The 23160-nt window shown below is 43.2% G+C and overlaps 1 protein-coding gene across 5 annotated transcripts in view; it reads left to right on the forward strand.

The window, feature by feature from the left end:
* Positions 1-16079, forward strand: part of LOC108107794 — a 108181-nt gene extending 92102 nt beyond the window's left edge. For all 5 annotated transcript variants that reach the window (XM_017215508.2, XM_017215506.2, XM_017215509.2 and 2 more), the window contains 4 exons: positions 8901-11929; positions 11985-12380; positions 13870-14097; positions 15599-16079. In XM_017215508.2, coding sequence (XP_017070997.1) covers positions 8901-11929; positions 11985-12380; positions 13870-14097; positions 15599-15730 — 3785 coding nt within the window. In that variant the 3' untranslated portion in view covers positions 15731-16079. The remainder of the gene's footprint in view (positions 1-8900; positions 11930-11984; positions 12381-13869; positions 14098-15598) is intronic.
* The last annotated feature ends 7081 nt before the right edge of the window (positions 16080-23160 follow it).

The raw sequence follows: 23160 nt of genomic DNA on the forward strand, positions 1-23160 counted from the left end.
TTGAGTTCATTTTGTGTGAAAATGTTTGGTTAAAATTAATTACAGCTTAGGGAAAACGTTGACCACTTCCTTCTTTAAAGGAACATTTATTTAAAAATTTCCAGCATTTTATATTTTCCATTCCACGATTCCTCAGCTATTATTTCCTTGAATTTAAAAATTCCTTTCACCATTTTATGGCTTTTTTGCTGTAGAACAAAATCGATTATTGAAATGAAATTCGCTTGAAAGTGATTTCTATGGCACCGCCTGTTTTGTGATTTTTCCGCTGTACTGGCACAATGGGTTAAGCGGTCTGCTGGCCATTGCTGTTGGCCAAGCTGCTAAGTGACCCAAGCACGTAGACAGGTGCTTTTGGCATGGGGCACATGGCTCATATCCTGGCAGCGTTTTCACTTTCGCTCCGTGTGCGTACCTCGCCATGGCATTCTGGGTATCCTTGCCGCGCTCACGTCGTCGGGGCCATTTAAGCCTTAAGCAGGCCACTTAGTGGCGCGGACATAAATCTGTGCACCAAATCCGAGCAATTAAATGCATCGTAATTTAGCCCGGTCTGGAGTCTCCTCGTCGACACGTCTCCTCGCCCCGAAAACCTCTTTGGTGTGCAATTAAGTAGGAGTACGTAGACCGATTCCCCAGCCACACCTCCTGCTCACACACACACACACACGTGTAATAATCTGTGCCGTGAGCTTTTGCCATTTTGTTTCGCCTTGCCACGCTCCACAATTCCTTATTAATTGACGCGAATTTATGTATTTGCCACGCGTTATTGCTGCCCCCGAAAGAAATTAAAAAATATAAACAAACGCGTTTGCTTTTTCTTTTCTTCGGGCGGGTAGGAAGAACTCCGGAAAAGCAGCCACCACCAAGCCACATAAAGCACACAAAGCGTATCGGTTGAAGGTTGGGTAGGCATTCGAGAGATGAGGCGGAGACAAACAACAAACGCATTTTTATGGCACTTGGCAATTAGAGGAGGCAACAGGAAGTGGGAGTGTCTCTGTGGGGCAAGGGACTCCCACCCCCTGGCATTCTGTAATAATTTGTGGGCTTTTTATTTGTACTTTGATATCCAGGCAAGCATCAACGAGCTTTGATACTCTTAAGAAAACGGAAATCATAATGGCGGAAACTTAATAATTTATAAAAGAGAAATATTGGAATGGAGGTAGGATAAAAGAAAATGTCACACATGAATACCCAAACTCCTAACTCGGCAGGTTCTAATTGACTAGAAATTAGGTTTTTAAGTAAATAAACACCTTTAAAGTATTAATTATTTTAAGCTCTTTAAGGGCTTTACTTATATCAACAATATATGACCAGAAATGATTTCAGAAAAGCCAAAAAAAACCTATAAAAAAACAACCTTTAAACTAAACCTTTTCCAGAAACTGTTTCTAAATATAACTGAGCTTAACTCTTTTCTTAGAAAGGTCAAAGGCTTGCCCTATGAAATCATATTTAAAGATTATTTTTGATAAATCCGAAATTTTCAAAAGGATTCCACCCCATAATCCTACGCCCTTAGTAGGGCATCTTCCGTTCGTCCGCATTCGGAATTCTTTTGGATTGCCCACCCACTTTGCTTTTGGCCTTAATGTTAAGTTAACGTTGGCCGCTTGTTGTTGGCCGTTGTTATGGCCCCGTTCGGATGTTGGCTATTAGAGGACCATTAAATAATTGCTGGCAATTCCAGAAGAACACAGAAGGCAACAACATTTTTGTGCTTGGCTCTGCTCTGGTTTCTTTTTATTAAAGGCATCTAATTGCAGGCAATTTGTGGGGCTGAGATGGCCAAAGTGGTTGCGAAACTTTAAAAAGCAACATCAACTCTCGTTTAATAAACAGAAACCGAGCGAGTGGCCGAGAGGGAAAAAGCGGCAATAAGCGTATTAACAAGGCCCGCACAAACACCGACATAATCGTAATAAAGTTAGCAACGGGAACGGACAAACCGCACACGTGGCCCCCACATACATATATATATATATATATAGAGAGAGATGGAACCAACTGACAGGGATTCAAACTGAGAGCTGAGAACTGGAAAGTGGGGTGGCCACCTTAGTGGCAAATCCCATGGCCGAAAAGCCCGACCAAAAACCAAAAACCAAACCCCAATGGGGGCACAATCTTCCCTAGCATGGGACCCGAAAACGAGGGAAATTCCTAACCGCAAAACAGTGCAAAAACCGAACAACAAAATGCAGTTGCAGTGGCACAACTGCAAAACTCTCAAACTGCCATCGCAGTTGCGAAACTTGTCTGCTGTATTTTGGCCAAAGCTGTGAAATTAATTAAATAATATTTATTTGTTGTAAGAATTTATTAAGCCGAGGGTTGGCTATGCTGTATAAGTATGTGTGTGTGTGCATAGTTCCTTGTCCAACAAGGTGTGAAACTTCGCCTTACGGTGGCTCACAAACAAAATCCAGCACTCGAACAACACATACTCTGAAAACTGTTAACTTAATTGTTAACTGTTCGAGGAAGAGTTAGTTAGAATGGCGAAAGATGGGGGAACTATAGTCTGGCTGAGGAACACTAGAGAATATTCTACGTTTAGGAACTCCTTTAATTGTTGTTGCTGCAGCACCACAAATTGCAAATGAACACGAAACTGGAAAAAGTTACCCATGCCAGCATGGCGTATACGTAACATTTAACTCTTGCTCCAATAAATAGTGCTTAAAATTTAATCGGGCAAATTGAACTGAACTTAACTTTGCTTACCCCACCCTTTTTTAATTGATCTGATTTAGCAATTGTGTGGAGAGAAACTATTTTGTGCATTCCAAATTGGTAATTACTTGGCTTTTATTGGAGAATTAATTTGGATTGTGTTTTTGAAAGCTTTGCCATAATGATAACTCTCTTCTATTTATAACTTTTAATTAGAGAATGAGTTGAACATTTTCAAGTACCTAAACCAAAAGTAAACTAAGAAACTTTTACTATTATTTAAATATAAAAATAAACCACCTTAACAACTCAATCATCCAAAACAAATGCCTTGGGCTGAAATTCTCTGCCAAGCTGTGGTCCATTTAAAGAACTTCAACTTGAATCGCCTGAACAAAAATTCCATCGTCCTTGCGGTTTTCGCCCCTGGTTTTCCTGGTTTGCAACATTTACTAATCTGCATGTTGTTTGGATTCCCCCTGCTTTCATTTCTTTCATTGAGGCTTAAATTTCCGACTTGAATTTGGTTTCCCCTTCAAATGCCGTTAAAACTTACTGCCTTAAAGTGCGTAATGAAGCTCTCTACTTGAGTGATTCAAGTTTCCTGGTTGCCAAAATGTTTTATTCTCCTTTATTTCCACGAAATTTAGCTTGCATTTTGCACTTTCGCCGAGCTTTGCCATCCTGCAGCGAAACTGCTGCTCCTGTTTCGGAGTTTCCTTTTGTTTCGACGTTGCCATTTTTTTTTAGCCAAAATTATCGTAAAAGAATTTTACCTGAGCTACGTGACTGCTGAACTTAATATCCGTTTGTCATAAGCGCTTCTAATGCTCACACAGCGGCACACACGTATACTATATACCTATATTCTTGGCTGCACTTAGCCGGGCTAACACACACACCTGTACCTTTTTTCCTTAACGGGGGCACGTACAACAGCCTGCCGGAATCGCTGAACAAGGAGGGAGTAAGGGTGGGATAAGGATGCTATGGATCTAAGGGACTTCAGATACGATCTCCAGGCAGGAACTGTAAACTTGCTATGCTCTCTGGCAAAACAAAAGCCAGCGACATTTTCAGCTAAATTAAGTATTTTTAGTATTTTTAGAACTTGTCTGCCAGTTGTGCACTGTTTTGCCATTCTACAGAGAAAACGAAGTTCTAGTGAAAAGGTTTTTATATTAATTCAAAGATGGTTAGTTAGAGTTGTGAGATATATAATCTTAATATTTGTTAAAAGTATTACTAATACTAATAATAAGTATCCCAACTGCACATTTTCCCTCTCTGTACAGCACTTGATTTCATCTCATTTTTTTGCAGTATGCTGTTGTTTTTGTTGCCTGCCAATGCATGCGAAAACTTCGCAAGTAGATTTTTGAAAGGTTTTCTGGATGCGGAGCGGTGCTTTAATTGCATTTCGCCGCGTTGCCTTCGCCACCGTCTTGTTGACCCGGCTATCCAGCTCGGTGCCTGCTGGCCTTCTTAGTTCCATTCCTGGTTGGGTACCTTTAAATAATGCAGGGCATTGTGTGAAATGCAGGTGAATTCGCTGTAGCCACGCCTCTAAAATGCTGGTCATAAAAACGCCTTTCCTAGCAAACAGACCACCTCCAACATAGATATATAGTAGATATATATATTCCCTTGCTTTTGCTCAAATTTTATGACATAAAAGCGCCGAGACTGCCATTAAAGAAAAGTGTAGCACGCTTCTTGGCGCAGGAATGGCCACGGAGATTTTTTCTCGCGCAGCAAGAAATTTTCCAACACATTTGGCAACCGAATGGGTCTGAGGCGTATCTGGGGAATCGGTTTGTTTTGGCCAACTCAGTTGCTGGCCCTTTCGCCAGAATCATTTTCATTTTCATTCTCATTTTGCCCTCACTGCCGTTGCCGTTGTCCTTGGGCAAATAATTTCACTGATAAAGGATTTTCAACGCATCTTATGCTCGCTGTTTGCACTTTCGCAATATGTTTGCTGGCAGTTTGTTTTTGTTCACTACCCAAGAAATATATATATAATATGCTTTTATACAGCCATTATACAGCTGCATTCAAACTAATAGCTCTGGCAGTTATTTATAGCCATTTGATTATGTTTACAGAAATTGTATCGAGTTAAGTCTTTAATGATTTCCTTCTTTACTGTGAAGTAAAGAGAAAGTAAGAGCTAACTTAAGTAATTAATTAAAAATCCTTTTACCTGTAATAACATTTTCTTAACTTTAATACAAATCACCAGCTTAGAACTTACTACTGCTATCCTTTTGATACCCATTGTATTTCACTGAGAAGGAGTCTCCGGATGCGCCTGTAAGTAGTTTACGCGCATTTAAAAAGACGAAGCTGCAGTAGCAACATCAGCATCAGGAGTCTTGGGAAGATTGGGTGGAAATGGCCAAGACAAAGGCATTAGGGAATGGGTGCAAGGATTCGATGCCAGGACAAGGAAATGAATGTTTCGCAGGCCGGCAAAACGTTCAACGGCAACAAAAACAACAGAAGGAGCAGTAAATGTTGTTGTTGCAAGTACCTTGCCTTGCACTTTGTTTGCCCGCTTATTGTTGCAGCCTTGCAGTTTTTGTTTTTGTTGCCATTGTGCAATGGGCATTGTTTGCTCGCTTCACAGCCAAAATGAAACTCAAATCAACTCGTGCATTTCTAATGCGAATTTATATGTTTTAACCCGGCGCTGCCATCAAAATAGCAACTGCTTTCTGACATGTCCGGCTAGTAAAATTTGTGTCCTTATTGAAATGAGCCAAAATGTACACAATGTTTGCTGTGGACCCAATAATGTTGCAGCTGTAAAAGGGCAAGAATGCGCTGGAAGAAACGATGTGACAAATTGTAATTGAAGGCATCTTTTATATAAATAAAATTCTATAAATTTTGGTGGACAAAAACTGATAAAATGATATTCAGGAACTTATAACTACGTTCTTTTATAGATAAAATAACAATCATCAGTTTCTTGGACATTCTTTTCCAAGTGTAAAGACTGGGGAATGGAATCGCAATTCCAATCGGAATCTGTGTACGTTTACGTATCTCAATCCCTGCTCAGCCACTATAATTTCTTTCTTGCTGCTTTTTCCGCTTTTCCGGACCCTCTGAGTTTCCTCGGCAGATTGCCAGACTCCCTCAGAGTCTCAAGTCAGTTTGTCAGCTTGTCAGCACATCGGAGGAGTGCCTGGGAAAATGGGAAAAGCGGCGGGGAAAAGCTGAACTCACATAGAGTCGGCCATGGCTTGCTTTTGTTACTCATTTATTTTGATTTGTTTACCATTGCGATTTATATTTCTTCGTCTCGCTCAGCAGAATGGCTCAAAGGAGTGTGATGAGGTGAAGGGGAAAAGTCGGGGAGCCCAAGTGCAGAGCAATAAAATTAAGCTCGGATTTATTGACCCATTTCAGTTTGACTTGCCATTGCCATTTCCCTTAACCTACCCTACCTCTCTCTCTCTATCTTTCGGCACTCTTTGTTATGCATGGCAACTAAATTAAAATGTTTTTACTAATCCCGACAAGTTACTCTTTTAATTACTTTTTCTTCTCAAATGAACAAAGCCGCATGGGGCCAAAGGATTCACCTCCTTCGATCTTCCAACTTCGACATCCTCCAATTTTCCATCCCCCATTTTCACTTTGTTTACATTTTCCCAGCTTTGATTTTTTTTAATTTAATTTGCCAACTAACCGAAAAAGCCAAAAACCTATTCTGCACGATATTGATCCAATTTAAGAGTGGATTTCAAATTTAACAATATTTCTACCCACTTGCCTTGGCTAATTGAATCTCGTAACTAAATTCAGTTACAGACCAATGTAGCTCTGTTCAAAATATTTGCTTTGTTTTTCGGCTATTTTTTATTTATTTATTTTTGTTGATTTTTTGTTTTCATTGGATTTTCCTAAGATATACACCTAGACCAAAGGCAATTAAATAAATGAAGGCTTTTGTATGCGCTTGGCTTGTCAAATTTGGGATTTATTTGCTGCTGCCTTTGTGGCCCTTTGTCGAGAGTGTATTACAAGCAGCCGAGCATCGCGTTCAACTACAAAAGGCGTTAATTAAATATTTTCGGTCAAAGACAAGTCGGCAACCAATTACAATAGTCGACAACTGCGCGACTTCCCAGCGACAATGGCAGAGTAATTCTCAACAAAAATCTCATTAAGTGGCAGAGAAAAATGAGCATCGGCCGGGTTACAGATAGAAAAAAGAAGATAATAAGTGCAGATCAGAGAAAGTTAATAGAAGTAATCATCAGTTCTCATGATTTTTTTATGGAAAACCCAAAACTTTAACTCCAATCCTTCCATAAAGTGTAACTTTATTCTACTATTTATTAACAATCTTTCCCAGTGTAGTGTTTTGTGGGGAGTTAACTGACAAGTGTTGAATGAAAACTGAGTTACCTTTTCCACACAAAGCCACTCGAGCTGTAGCCACCCGATCCGTTCGCCATTGTTGCTGTTTTGCATGGCAAACTATTTCGAATGGCACGGGGCTAATGCGATTAGCAAATCGAAGGGTTGTCGATTGAAATTCAAGTGGCTGTCGCACTTAATTAATTTCATTGTTCGCAGGAGTGAATTTCCTGCTCGCAGCGTTGAGCTGGCAGGTGTTTATTCGATCCGCTTTTGGGGTTCAAAGTGCACCGACTGAGCTCCTCGAATCTCCATGCCGATGACACTCATTAACATAAAACCCAAAGGTGCCCGCAACCCATAAAGCCAGCTCACTTTTCGCACTCATTAAAACGACGTTGGCTTTTGTGGGTCACTGTCCGGATGTCTTATCTTTACTTTTTTGTATTTGTGAGTATAGGGTAGGGTAGGGTAGGGTAGCAGCAAGGGGAACTCATGGGGTTTTCGGTTGGGTTATCAAACCATTTTAATGCTGACGTCAGCAGCGGCACTCAAATTTCGGCGACACAAGTAAACCCTTTTCTCAGCCTCAGAAAAACATTTAAATGTAATCTATTATCTTAATTCCAAAACAAATTGTTTGGAGCCAGCCCCGTCCGCGTCTTGGTCGCGGCATTCGTCCTTGTGCGGGCCCTTAACCCGGCTAACGAAAATAAAAGCCCATTTACAAGCGCCCACTGCCACAGTCAAGGACTTGAGCCGCCTGGCAATTCAAATGCCAGGACAAGAGACAAGGACAACCGGCAAGCGCTGAAAAGCAAAGCTTATCGGCCGCAACGTAAATCACCCAATTTACCATAAATAAAGATACGTACATATTGTCAGCCCTGTGGGGGTGGCGGAGTGGTTGGCTTTTCGGTGGTTTTTGGCAGCGTGGTTGGGTGGTTTCTGGGTGGTGCGGCTTGCAACCACAAGCGTGGCCACCGTCAAAAACCGAAAACCAAAAGAGCCGAAACAAAACACCTTATCGCGGGCAGGCACATCTTTAAGTGGCTGTCAACGGAAGTGAGGGTGGGCGGAGGATGAGGATGAGGTAGGAACTGGGTGGGTGGTGCTGTGATAATAGTGGGACAGATGAGAGAGTGGTTGGGGGGCAAGGACTAGGGCAACTACACCATTTGGCCGAACATAAATCTGCATGAAGTGAACCGAGTGAACCGAAGTGAAGGTGCTGCCAAGGAGATAAATAAATAGCCATTCAGTCAATGGGGGAATCCCCAAATTACGAACTTTAATACTGAATAAATAAATACAAGTTGCAATAAGGTTGGGTTCCTAGAAAATCAGAAAACCCCTTGGAATTCAACAGGTGAAGATTTGTTATAATAATAAAACCACTTTTGAGGAAAATTATTAAGGAAAAGTTTCTTTAATTTGTAAGCAGAATTAATTTTGAGGTTTAAGCGGATTTCCTAAATTTTTTAATAAATTTCTTTAATTAAATTAAAGTTCTAAAAACCTTTTGAAAAAACCCTCCAAATCTGGCTATAAGCCTTTCGAAACTCAGCTAGCCCTCGCCAACTCTGCTGCAATCGTTGTCTACCGCATTTGATCCAAGCCAAATCCCCTTCGGCTCTTGGCTATTACTCTCATGATCAGGTAGCAGTTGGATGAAAATGTGGGTGAGGTTGTGAATGTGGGTGTGGGCCACCATCCGCATCTTGGCCGGGGCTTGGCAGACTTAGATTTACTTTACAAAAGCAACATTTTGCCAGTTGCGACACGCCACTCACCAGTGTCACCATCTAACCGGCTTGCCATCTACTCTTTTGCAGGCGCATCCAATGGAGTGGGAGAAGCGGGAGGACCCGGACCAGGAGCTGCAGGAGGAGAGACACCAGCAACAGCTTCACAACCAGCAACCCAAAAGACGACAGCAGCAAATCGCGATTATGACGATGATGACGAGCACAACGACAAGGATGAGAGTCACGACAACAAACCAACCAACGACTTGGCTGAAAGGGACCAGGATCAGGACAAGGACAAGCAGCAGAAAAAGGAGACGGAGATTTCGAGGCAGGAGAAGGAGAAGGATGCTGTTGGAAAGCCTGCGGCAAGTCAAAAGCGTGCAGCACAAACGACACAATCGCGAAATCCCATCAGACGGGCGCATAGTGAACGGCATTTGTCGACCGCGCCTTTGGCCGCCACCACCTCCGGCCACGGCCACGCCTTCTCCGGCACCGTCGCTGGTAGAAACTGCCACTCCATCCCGACGACTCCAGCCAGTGGGCCGCAGAATGTCATTTTAAATTTTAAGGACACAATGGCGCTGCGCATAAAAAGCAACCGCAGCGACTCGAGAGATTTATTTCAAAGGCGGCCCACGGAGCCACCACCTCCACCTCCCAAAGGAGCAGGCAAAGGATTAGAGCCGTTGCCACACGAAATCAATAAGTCGCCTCTATCGCCCCAAAGGACGGTGGTTCGGGTTGCTCCGTTCAAGCCCCAGCAGCAGCAGGTGGGTGGTGTCGTTGGTGATGGCTTCACCCAGGAGGTGCATCGCCTGAAGATCTCGCACAGCGAGGATGATACAGATTTGGGCGTGGAACTCCGCCGTAGGCCAAACACCTATTTGATTTCCCCCGATGAAGAGGACGCTGCGCCTAAGAAGACTTCCATTCTGATTAGCGGCGATGATTGCTATTCCACCATGAACCTAAGTGCAGATGCCGCTCAGCCCCTTTACCAATCCTCCGTTGTGGTCAATAGCCACTCGGCCACGAGTGTCTGCATCAACGTGAGCAGCGCCGAGGAGCAGGAGCAGGAACTGAATCAACTGAACACTCTGCGGAGCCAGCAGATGGGAATGGGCATTGCCATTATACCCATTCGAGGAGCCAGCGAGGTCAACCTTCAGAGATCGGTGTCCTGCATCTCCTCAACATCGAGTAGCTCCACTTCTAGCAGTAGCAGTTCCAGCGGGCGGGGAAGGACTCTTATCCGGTTGGATTACGAACGGGAGAGGAAGGGATCGGCCACCAGTAGTACACCCATCAATACTCCCCCTGTCATAAGTTCCACGCCAGCTACTCCACCTCCCCCAGACTCACCCAGTGGAAGCAACAATCCTTTGGTTCCCCACGAGACTGAGCTCCTCAAGATCCTCCGCAATCCTGTGGAGGCAGTGAAACTTAACCTGGTACCACATGTCTGTGGCTTGCGAGCTCCTTCGCGGGATAGTGGAAAATCCAAGAAAATTCAGGAAGGGGAGCTATCAACTTCGCCACCCAAGGAACCCGGTTTCATAGCCAAACTCTTGCAAGATCCTATGTTGGGCCAGGTGGCCGAGGGCCTGGAAACCGAGACAGTGGTGGAACTCATTGAGAACTCACTGCATAGACTCCAGCAAACCCGTCGGGGAATCGACATGAGCGGCACCAAAGACCACGACGACATGAACCGCCTGATCAGCGCCTCGCTGCAACGCATCCGCTTGGAGCGACAGCCGGCGACAACTGGAAGTAGTGCAACCAAAGAGGAGGACCGCCTGTCCAATCGGGGCAGCATTAGTTCCGCCAATAGCTTCGCCTCTGCCCACAACTACGAGCTCTTCGATTTCGATGGCGGAGCGGGTGGCAATGAGTCGGATTGCTATCAGAGCTGTTCCAGCGAGTTGACTGCCTCTGGTGTCCTGGAAGATGATTCTATTAGTACTATAAAAGATCCCGAATCGGAACTGGATACTGCCACGCGTGCCAAGTTCTACCAGCTCTTGGTTGATGCCACGCTGGCTGAGATCGAACACTCCACGCATATGGATCAGAATTTGGGAACTGACTCGGAACATCACTACGAATCGATTAGGCATAGTGGAGATCCTATTTATGAGGAGATCCATGAGGTTCCGCCGCCACTGCCACTTTCTGCTCCTCCTCTAAATGATGCAGAGCTGGACAAGAAGGCTGCACGTTCCATTTTCGAAGGAGCCTCCAAGTATGATATCCTCTCTTACCTCGTAGATGCCAAGGAACGAGGTTTGGCCAGGGAAGAGAGCTTCGATTATGGTAACAACCCCAAGATTATTGAAGAGGAAGCTGCGGATACCCTGAGCGACTTGGACAAGCGACAAGCGGAGGAGCGGGAAAGGGAACGGGACAGTGGACAGAGCAGCATGAGCTCCCTGTCCCCACCGCCACATAACTTTATTTGCGGAGGAGGAGGAAAGTCATCCGGGAGCGATGTTGAACGACAGGACTCCGGAGTAGGCTCAGAAACTAGTAAGACATCCCGCAGCAAGTACCAGGCCACACCTACCGTACTCCACCTGTGCGAGGACTGCGATGGAGCCGTCGAGATGCAGGTGGGCGACGGTGGAGTCCTCTACGCTCCATTGGTCTGCCGAAAATGCGGAAAGAAGCGCGTGGAGCGCAAGGAGATCATCACGGAGATTGTGGAGACAGAGGAGAAGTATGGCAGGGATCTGCAGATCATACTGGAGGAGTTCTGCCACCCCATGCTGGTGGCCGGCCTGCTCACCCAGGAGCAGCTCTCTGCGATCTTCCTCAATACGGAAGATCTGCTCGAGAACAACCAGACGCTGGCCGAACGAATGCGCGACGCATTGGACATGTCGCTGGAGCAGGGCGACGATGACCTACTGACGGTGAACATCGGTCGCATTTTTCTCGACTTCACACAGATGCTGCACGCCTTCGAGAGCTACTGCGTCCGCCAGGCGGGCGCCAGTCTGCTCCTGGCCAATCTCGAGAAGGAGAAGGAGCTGCTGCGCATCTTTCTCAAGGTCTCCCAAATGGAGAACGCCGTACTGCGGCGCATGAATCTTAACTCGTTTTTGATGGTAAGTACTTGAGGTTACCAAGAAACTATAAAACTACAACCATAACTTTTTCCAGGTTCCCGTTCAGCGCGTTACGAAGTATCCCCTTCTACTGGCCCGTCTCTACAAGGTCACACCCTCCCATCTAGATGGTCGCGATCTGCTGAAACAAGCCCAGGAGAAGATTGAACTGCACCTGAACCACATCAACCAGGAGGCCAAGGATGTGCCCACCAAGCTGTGGCGCCGCATCAGCTCCTCCAGTCCAAATAGACGTGCCTCTTGCGAGATTGACATGATCAACATCAAGCTACGTAAAATGGCCATTGATATTCTGGAATGGAACCACGATGAGGTGAGATTCGCCATGGAAGGACGACTGCTCTACACTCAGCCCACGGATAGTAATTGGAAGAAGGCCCGCACCATCAAGCTGACGCCAGTCAATGCTCTGTTGGTTACCAATGGCAAGGTAGGTGGTAGAGTTAAAAAACTTAAAATATAATAATTAATGTAACCTAAGATTGCTTTATCAATCATAAATTAATAGCCATCCTCTTAAAAGCAGCTTCTTCTAACACCTTGCTTAAGGAAGATGACTGAAATTCATTGCATGATGACTTGGCCTGACTTTACCATAGTTCACACCTTTTCCTTTGCTCGATGGAGCACCTCCTGTAATACCTTCTCCAGATGCTTACCCCCATTTTTGTTCCCTTTTCCTTCGCCTTCTTGTTGGCGGCCACTTTTGACAGGCATCAAGAGACGTTGAACGTTTGACACGGCCCAAGATGGCAAAAGGCGATTGCGATGGCTATGGCGATGCCAAGGCAATTAGCGAGCGACGCTATCCAGTTGCCTCTGTGCGGCGGAAGCTGTCCGGAGCTGTCTCGGCTTTTCCGGCTGCCATGGCAACACTTTTCCGTGCGATAAAAGATTTCAACAAATCAGAGCCGAGCCCATTGAACCGGCACCGTATCCACATCCACATCAACCCCACTCGCCCACTCGGTACCGTTCTCGTTCTGGCTTTTTCTCCTAATGAAAAGTGCTTATCCCAGCAACTATCTCGGGTCCAAAAAAAAGAAAAAAACAAAAGAGGAAAAAAAGGCAAGGAAAGTGGCATCCTGCCAGGGGTTTTCAGATCGGAGGCGTAATCGGCATACGGACGCAGTGCGTATGTCACATGTTTTGTTTGGTTTTTCTGCTCCGATCGGGGTTTTTATTTTTTTCCCAACGCCCTGCTCTAAATTTCTGGACCGTCCTCGACCGCCGACAATTGCTCAATTCAAGAACGGTCACCAACCATCCAGTTCGTTGCCTGTTCCCTTTAGTTTTTGCTAGTGCTGGTCTCGTGGCTCCAGTTGCTTCTTGGTGCCGCTTCCTGCGGCAGTTTCTCGGGCTGACACGCTTTGTGCGTTTGCCAAAGTCTTATCTAGCATAGTCCAAAGTGCACTTGGCAAAAAAATGATTACACAAATTTAAGAAATTTAAAAATGATTACGTTAAAAATTTAAGAAAGTCCAAAGTCACAAAGTAGAACAACATTATGAGAGCTTAAGAATAAGAAGCTTACTTAAGGCACGAATCCACTTCAACAAGCTTAGACTTACCTGGAAAGTTAGTCCTTATTATATGTACTTAAGTGCTACTTTAGATATAATTTCACTCATTCAGAAATCAGTTGAAGGAACAAGAAATGTATTCAAAAACTAATAAAATGTACTAAAACAGGTTAAGGTTTAAAAACAAAAACCTAAACATTTTCTTTCCCTGTACCTTTTGTCCACCCACTTTTAGTTGTAATTTTGTTTAGTTTCGTTTTACACAATTTTCATTTTTTCCCCACTTATTCTATTCCTTTATTTCCATTGTCGCCGCCTTTTTGGTCCTTTTTTGTGCCACACCAACCGACATCGACGACAACTAAACCTGAAACAACGACAACCGTACAACAACAGCCAAGTGCCAATTACAGGGCAGAGAAGGCCATGTCGGAAAAACTGAATTTCCCGAAGCACACGGGCATCCGCGAAGCCTCCCTGCTACTGGTGAAGGAAAAGTGCGGACGGTATACGCTGATCCGGGAACCGCTCTATCTGGACAGATGTGTCGTGTGCAGCGAAGCGGATTGGGATGATTATTTCGAAGTGCAGGAAATTTCATCGAAGGACACATTCATATTCAAAGTGAGTACGAGCCGGAGTATCGCTATTGGTATCGGCAGCTAGGCCCTTTGTTTTCCACTCCAACTAACCAAGCCAATTCAGTCCGGAGTCCAGGAGTCCTGGTTCCCGTTGAGTTGGCTTTTGAATTAGTGAGCACCACCAGCCTTTTGACTGCACAGCGCCCAGTGTTTGGGCTTCGTTAGTTTCCAGCTTTTGGTTTGGGATGGGAATGATAGTTTCTGGTTTCTTGTTTTTTTTTTTTTTCTGTTCTAACCCAGAAGTGCGGTTAATAGAGCAGCGCAACAGAGAAGTTAACCAACCTCGAAATGGTGTATTTTTACAACATGTGGCAAACGTTTAACCAGAAGGGCACTACGAGAAATTTCCGAACTGAAAATAGAAAATTTGAGTAATGAAAAGCAAGATGAATATGAAATTATCCAGCTTAAAGTGCTTCCCGCACAATCATCTTGGAATGTAATAAAAGTCACCCTCGGATAGCTTCTTCATTCACACTTACATGCTGATAACCTTTTCTGGGGGAGCTGGAAAATTCCTTGAGCCACGGCGGGAAGGCAGGGCCAAGGAAGCTTCGGCACAATGAAGAGTTTACCTTTTGCCAAGGAAAGTAAAGCAATTTTAATAACAGACAGAGCGCAAAAAGCGTATGCAAAAATCCATTTGAAATCTTTGCCCGTCTAATGCTTGTAGCATCATCCGACCAGCCAGCCAGATTTTAGTCATGCAAATTTCCATTTTTTTTTTTCTTTCGTGCTCAGGCCGGGCTAAGCCATTGCAGGATGAAGAGGGGAGATGTCCTGGCAGGACCCGCAGGCGGAGATCCTTTCAGACGCGCTCAGGCAGCGCACGTAGAACGGCTGCCAAAATGAATGACATTTATTGAAATACGTTATATAAAGAATGAAAGAAAAACGCACGGGAGCGCAACAAAATGGCTGCGTGAGGGCCGTGGCGGGAAAAGGGGCCAAACGGAGAGACAGCCAGACAGATTCGGTTTAGGCTACAGTCCACCAAAAATATAAATTATGATTTCCTTAGGAAGATATATTTATGCGTCAATAAGCAAATTAATTTGATTTATTTAATAAGTTTAAACGAACTTTGAACTGAAAAAATGCTTAAAAACATATTTAATACAGTATTTTTGGTGGAAAAAATACTATAAATTGTTAAAGAAAGGTAGTATTTAAGGTTAGTATTTAAGATATACAGCATCTTGGTTTTTCTAAGTGTAGGATTTACACTACCCAACGTAGGCCTTTGGAGGCCGGCGGCGCATAAATTGAAACGTTTAGTTCCGGCCAACTGAGCGGCTGACAAGCGGTCGCATACATTCACATACACGTGCGTACACGCACTCCACGGGTCCTGTCAAAATGACATCCTTGCTGGGAAAAATAGGAGGATAGGGGGATGAAGGGTGTGTAGGGTGTAGGATCTCACGGCCTAGTCAATCAAATACATGTCTAACGGGTTTACACGCCGCTTTATTTATTCGCAGGCGGAGGACGGCGTAAGGACGAAACAGTGGTACACACAGCTGCAGTACCATGCCCAGGGCATGGGGGCGTGGCGTAAGAGGCGTAACGCACTGGCCAACATCATGATCAACGGAATGCTGGCACGAAGCTAGCCAGCCCATCGATGAATGAACATGACCAAACCATGACCATTCCACCGGACACCACTGGATACCGATTAGATGGCAAAGGACATAAAACTCAACAATTGGTTATGCATTTAATGTGTATTTATGCGCTATTAACCAACGAGCAATTTCGTTTCGTAATTATAATTTAAGTGATATACAATTGAATCGAGCACGCATAACGCTAGTTAGTGTTTACATAATACCTATATCTATACCTTTACCTATACATATACCTATATTATGCATATAACCATACGTACGTACACACACACACACACACACACACGAATACCCTGAATACAATGCAATAAAATACCATACACTAATTAAACACTTCAAATTGTGCAATAATTGAGAGGCTATTTGTTTTCTCTGCTTGCGTCATAAATCCTGCTTCTGGCATGTCTATTGAAGCCACCTGGCCAAAATCCAGCGAAGCTGAGAGAGAGAGAGAGTCTGGCTCCTCAATAAATCTCAAATTGCTGTATTATTTTTAAATTTAGCCCCCGAACGATTTATGGGCTAAGGGAAAATTATACAGGGCATCGAGGCACGCACGTGGCCCAGACCAGACTAAGTCCAAAACAATCAGAAACACTGGCGAAAAGTGCTCGGCACAAAACCATAAAAGCATTGTAAATATTTTTTGGGTATTACAAAGGGCCATAGAGTGTGTGTTGTTTGGGCCAGGCCCAGTTGATTAAACCATTTTAAATCCCATGAACTCATATTTGGTCAACAATAAAAACACTCAAGTGGTAAGGGCCCTCGGCTTTATTATTTGTTTAATTACACAAACAACAGGGCAGATTATTATGGTTAAACACGAAACGGTAATTGTTATGACCAGCAATTGCTGCGACAATTGTAATGGGCAAAAATACGAAAATAAATATGTAACCAGGCTTTAGCTGTCGGCCGTTATATATATATATATCTATATCTGGGGTTCTTTCTGGTTTAGAACCTAATCTAGGTATATATTTTGCTAATGGATTTTGATATTATTTTTTCATGCACTGAAAGGAATTTTTAGAAATCTGTTATACTATTTCTTGGTACAATGTGTGATATCAATGTCTTATATATTTATTGAGATTTTCTTAGACTTATAGTAATAGTTTTTATATTAATAATTATTAATAACTTACCAACACTTTCGTTCTGTGTAGCATACATTTCTGGGCAATGCAAAATTGTGGTTATTAACTTTTCATTAGTTTATTAAGCCATCGAACTTTATTATAACCAGTGCTGTTTATCTAGATTCCAATTCCAGACAAACTACATGCCAAATTGATTAATGGAAACACTCCACATCGACGATTTTCCGTTTTCCCTGCGGTTAACCCACATAAACAACAACACTGCGGACACGTTGAAATTAGTTCGGTTAAGGCAATGGGAAAATAATTTCTAGACTCGCCTGCGGCGCATCAAAGCCTTTGATGGCTTCCGTTGTAAATTATACTAATACGCCACGTAAACAAGTTCCAAATCCTTTAAAGCTCCGCAAGAAGGCAAAACTAGGGAAAATTGAAAAACGCCGGCAAAGGCGAAGCTCTGAAGGAAAAATATTGTAGCCACCGCCTGGAAAAGCAAAAGCAGGGAAAGCAAAGGGAAACTGCATGCTGAGCGCAATTATGCTGGACAAACATTTACCAGTCAGGCGGAGGAGCCTTGACTGAAGCAGAGAAAGAAAATTTTAGTACCTTAAGAAGATATCTATGGTAGGAATACATTTATTTTTGCGATAGATTCCAATATAAGAATGGTGTTAATATATTTCCTAATATTATTTTATATGAAAAAGAAGTAAAAAAGACTCAATTATTTCTCTCTGTGCATCACAAACGGCTGGTTGCAGGTGGAAATGGGTTTGGAGGTCGGTACTTAGCATGCACCTTGGCACATACACTCCGAACCCATCCGATGGCACTACTTTCTGTGTTCAGCTCCGATGCTTGCCAAACACAGACAGAGTCAAAGACTCTGGGACTCAGGGACTCCGGCCCAAGTCAGCTGGAGATGTTGACTAGGTCGTGAACGTGTTATAACAATAGGGTGTCACGATGGGAGGATGCGAAAGGCAGCAGCGGTGGCACAACAGCACTAGCTAGCGACTAACACTAACGAGCAGTTAAACAAGCTTAAGATTTGCCGACGCAAATAAAAACACAGCCGGAGTCTCGGAGTTGAGAAGGTATCCGGTTGAGCCCCTTCCAGCCCAACAATGCCACCGCCAATCCCGCCCAGAAAAGGCTGCCAACCGGAACGGAACGAGAACGGAAGTGCGGATCGGCGTGCAATAACATAACCAAGGCACGTAGCACAAACACGGTACATTATATTGTATAAGCAGACTTCATTACGGTATTTAAACAGAATATCCACAAATTCTGACATGCCAACTGGGCACCGTGGATCAAATACTTCAAAATGGTTACAGGACATAATATCGGTTGGCTATTATATGGCTTTTGGCTATACCATAAAAGAGGAAACCCCAAATGAATTATCAATATGTTCGAACAATACACAGTGAAAATAGCTAACAATGCGAGATTTTAAATTTATTTAAAAATTCATTTCATTCCTTTCAAACAATTTCTAAAGCCCACATATGTTTGAATTTCTCATTCTAAGGAAAACAATTTGGTTCTTTAAAAAAGTTTATTCTGTCAGAAAATTGAAATTCTTTTCTGTGTAATTGCTTTCATGCTGGAAAAATTGAACTGTGCTCTGTGGCTGACATAATTCCAGGCCTCAGAAATTGAATTATGTGCTTTCATAAATGCAATATTATTGCTTCATAATTTCGGGTTGGACAATTAAAACTTTGCCGCTGCACCTTCCTGAAAGAGAGTGCTTTCAATATCGAATTAAAATGAAACCCACATAAGTGGCAATGTTATTGGAAAACTTGCCAAAAACTCCAAGCATTTTGGCAGCAAAACTTTTGCATTTCACCCATGGTGCTTGAGGGCGTGCCAATATCCACATACCCACATCAAAAGTCAAATTGTGAGTGGAGCTGTGGAGCACTGAAGCGAATCGAAGGCGAACTATCTAAGGACCAAAGACCGCAAGTCGGTTCAAGTCTGAACCATCTTGTAAAAAATGCATCACGTACGGCGAAGGTTGGCGTCTGATTCTCAATGCCTGATGCCTGGCAATGTGATTAGACCCCAGGCACTGAATGCACAAACTTTTCCGGAGGAGCTAAGGGATCCGCATCCGGATCCCACATAGCACCATACGACTGCGGCATATGCTGTCGCCTTTGGCCCAAACTACATACCAGCAATAAAAATTTGTCGCCAGGCCAATAAATGTAGACCATATCCAAAAGCCAAGAAGCCTCGGCGCGGAAAAACTAACCGAATAAAAAAACCACTTCATTGCTGTATTTAAAATGCCGCAGAACCTGCTCGACCACAGGACCAAAAAGAAAAGAAAATAATAAAAAAGGACACAATGGGAAAACAGGTGAGACAAGCTCGGGCTTCCCTTCTGTCCGTTTTTTCGGTGCGCAAACAGATTTGAAGTAATAAAAAATTGAAATTAAAAGTTCCACTTCAGTTGACCACTTGGCCGGTCGCCGCGAATGGCGACACAGTTTTCACACGAAATAGGTCGTAAAAATTATGAGAAAATCCGCGAATAAAGGTGACCGGCGATAACTGCCAGAGATGACAGCTATTTGAGGCTATATTTTTTTTTTTAGAATTTTGGGAAACTTCCAACTATGGCAACTTAAGGAAATAATTGCACTGTTTTCAGTTTTTCACTTATGGAATTTAATTTTCTATGTTATATAGCATTATATTTCCATATCCTTTATTCACTCGTTTGTCTTCCTTTTAAGATTTTAGCTTTCCAGTGTCCTTTTCCTTGGCTAACATCACTGATATCCGTCTAAGGTAAACTTGTTCTAATATTACCGCTCCCCCCCTGCACCACCTTGTCTATCCACTTCAGCTGGCTGCTCAATGAGGTCAATGGGCAGGCATTTCATTTCCATAATTTTCATTATTTCGCGTTTAGAGCAAATCAAACAAATCGTTCTATAGGAACAAAAGAAATTTTAATTGTTTGGCGGCCTTGTCAGTTGTGGCTGTGTGTGTGTGTGTGTTTGAGTCTAATCAAAATTGCTGTGCACACACATTCAGCATATTTCACACATCGTAGCCGACAGAGAGCACATAAGAATAATGTGCGACACGTTCGGGCATAAACCGAATTAAGTATACGCCGCGTTTGCCAACCGGGCGGGCAAGAGGGCAGGACCTAGCCCGGAGTCGCAGAGCCGTAGAGTCGGAGTGCCGGACTCCAAGCCGCAAAAACCAACCGCACACACACACACGTAAACACACTTTACGCCAAGTCGCATCTTTATGCGTTGTAGCTGCTCCAAAGTGGCAAGCAAACACCCCCGCCCACAATTTTCCCCCAGCAGCATGTGCTAAATATGTATGAAAAACAGACAAAAAAAAAAATAAAATAAAAAAAATGAAAGAAAAGTGTGGCAAAAAGTTTTTGTGCGCACGCCGTGGAAAGGCCAACGTCTAAGTGAATTTGCCATAGTCAAATTTTGTGCGGCTTGCCTTAGGTCAGGTCTGTGAACTACGGGCTACGGGTCCATGGTCTACGGGTTACGGGTTATAGAATACGAACTCAAATTTTCTTAGCAGCAACACAAGTGCCGGTCGCGTGAAAATGCATGAAATTTGCATTAATTTGCTTGGCTGGCCAAGCTCATTCAAACAATTTCAAGCGTCAGCCGCACAATAAAATCCCCAATCTCGAATTATTAAAAATTTCAAATAAATCAAAAATTTGACCAACATCCCCGCCTTTCGTTTTCGCTTTTCTCATATTATTTGTTTTTTTCGTTTTTTCTTTGCCAAATCCCAACCGACAGCAGCTGCCGGCGAACATCGTGACCGACTGCCGCCGAGTTCAGTGTGTCAATCGAAGTTTAACGGCCAGCCGAGAGGTTTTTACAGAGAAATCCGCTGACAAAAGCGCGCGCTTGAGCAGTGAATTGAGTTGGTTTTTAAAGACTCAAGAGCAGGTGAGTCCTGCCCTTGAGTGCTACTCGCATGGGTCAGGAAAAACTCAAAGAACGCCAAATCTTCGGGTAGTGGCGGAAATCGGAACATCAAAGGGGATGATTTCAAACTGTACTACCAACAGAAATTCACCATGAAAAGAAAGTTCAAAATGTGAAAGCTGTAAAAGCTTGGCTTTAAAAATAACTTTGCTGTTTCTTTGCTAATATCTGTGTAAAATTCAGTTTAAAAGCTACTTTTGTATAAAATCTGTTAGCATTGCATTCACAAAAAAGTCTTCTTTACAAACGTAACTTAAAAAATGCAAAAACTGGAAAGCCTTCAGAACAAAAACTAATACATTTTTCTGTAAATGTTAAACTATTAAATACATTAAAAAACATATATTCCTTTATATTTCTCATGCTCCTTTACATGCAATAGCAACAATCGTAAGAAAAAGTTTCTTTTCCAGAATACCCCTTCATTTTCTATTTATAGCGAAATCAATTGCTCATTAGTGTTAGTAACAAAAAGAAGCTCTTCAAAACAAAACAACTTCCCAAACTTACTAATATTCATGACCCAAACTGCATTAGGCAAATTCAATTTTAAGTTTTAGTTTCCCCAACTTAGCCAAATTGACCTTCTGTTATCCAAAGAAAAATACTTAGCCGGCAATTGGTCATTGACTGGGCGGAAAGAACTTCCGTCCTTTGGAATCCTTTAAAACGTCTCTGTAGGCTCGATGCTGGCATGACAAGACGCTAAGATGTTTGCTTAGCTGGCAGGAGACTTTAAACTTGGGGGAATTTGCATACATTAAGGGTGTTTTGTTATTTTGTTAGCAAAAGGCAATTCAAATCCTTTTACTTCCGCTTTAGGCAGCAACGACTACGGCAAAAGACAGATGCGACTGATAGCAGGATTCACATTCGCACCACCACCCACCGCCCCTCCGGTTTTCCTGTGCCCCAAACCTCTAGTTTTCCCATCCGTATTTAACGGTGACGCGTGCGTAGCGTATAAAGAAAAATATGATTACATATTGTTGTATTTTTGAAAAGCCGGGGAAAAGGAGTGGAAAAGGGTTGACATTTTTTGTGAGGCGATGTCAGAAAGCGGAGCCCAGCCACTCAGGGGCAATCAGCTCCGATTCCCTCAACCACACGGAGAATAAATTGAAAGAGTAATCAGAACTTTTTTAAGCTCCGATCTTATAAATTTCAAACTTAAGTTGACACCAATAAAAAGCCAATCATTCTTAAAGATTTTTTCATAACACATATCCTTCAAACCGTATAGATTTTTTTCCAGTGCTGACAACTTTCAAACAAATAGCCAACAACAACGGCCCATCCGACAGCAAGGGCAACAATGGCGGCATTCAATTTTTAATATTTGCCTTGCAAATTTTCTATAAAATGCATTTGTTGTCTACAAGCCACCAGGCCTCCATCCCCTGGGATTCCCAAGCCCCTCGAAATTGGTGGGCGGAAGAACCGGAGACCGATGACTGGCGGAGGGCCCACTATCGCCCAGCAACACCCGAAACTACAGAAGTCCAAAACTGGGAAACTGGCAACAGGAAGCAGCCAGCGCCGGGCCAAAGTGGGAAAGTGAATGGAGCACGGCAATGTCAACACATGGAAATTGCAAGGACAGCGGCAAAATAAAAAATAGAAAGAAGACGGGAAAACCCGAAAAGGAAAACGAATAGCAGCAGCCACAGTAACTATAAACTGGAATGATATTGCCAACGAACATAACATAAGCAGAGAGGGAAAAAATTAGTGGGTTTATGATTTATTGGATTATAATAGAGGAATAGAATGGCTTTATCTGTGATTTCGTCTAAAGTTCCTTTGAAAGGTTCCTAAATGTAGGCAACAAATTATTTAATAAAGTTGTTTGGACTGGATTATGCAGTTGAAGTGCATGTAAATAATATATTTTCCAGTGCAGCCAAATGGCAAGAGTGGAGCTAGTGAACCCAGTAGGACCCAAGATAGCTCCTAGAACGAACGAAGTTAGGCTGGGCCGGGCGGAAGTAATAAATTGGTTAGGTAAAAAGCTTGTCGCAAACGCAGACACCGGTAAAAAGCGGCACGCGAAGCCGAGACGGTCTTGTAATTTTTACTCCACCAAAAAGCGAAGGCGGAGTGAAATAGTGGAACACAAAGATGGTTTATTTCCCATGAGGTTGCAAATTAATACTAAATGTCTACCATGCAAATACATAATTGACTTTAAACTTGTTTTGACAAGAATAAGTGGAAAACTTTGCAACTAAGATATGGGTGGGGAAAACTGCCATATTGCTGTCTTAAGTGCAGCCAACAGATTTAAAATGGTTTT

Source organism: Drosophila eugracilis, unplaced genomic scaffold, assembly GCF_018153835.1.
Source record: "Drosophila eugracilis isolate 14026-0451.02 unplaced genomic scaffold, ASM1815383v1 contig_2088, whole genome shotgun sequence".
Taxonomy (NCBI): Eukaryota; Metazoa; Arthropoda; class Insecta; order Diptera; family Drosophilidae; genus Drosophila; species Drosophila eugracilis.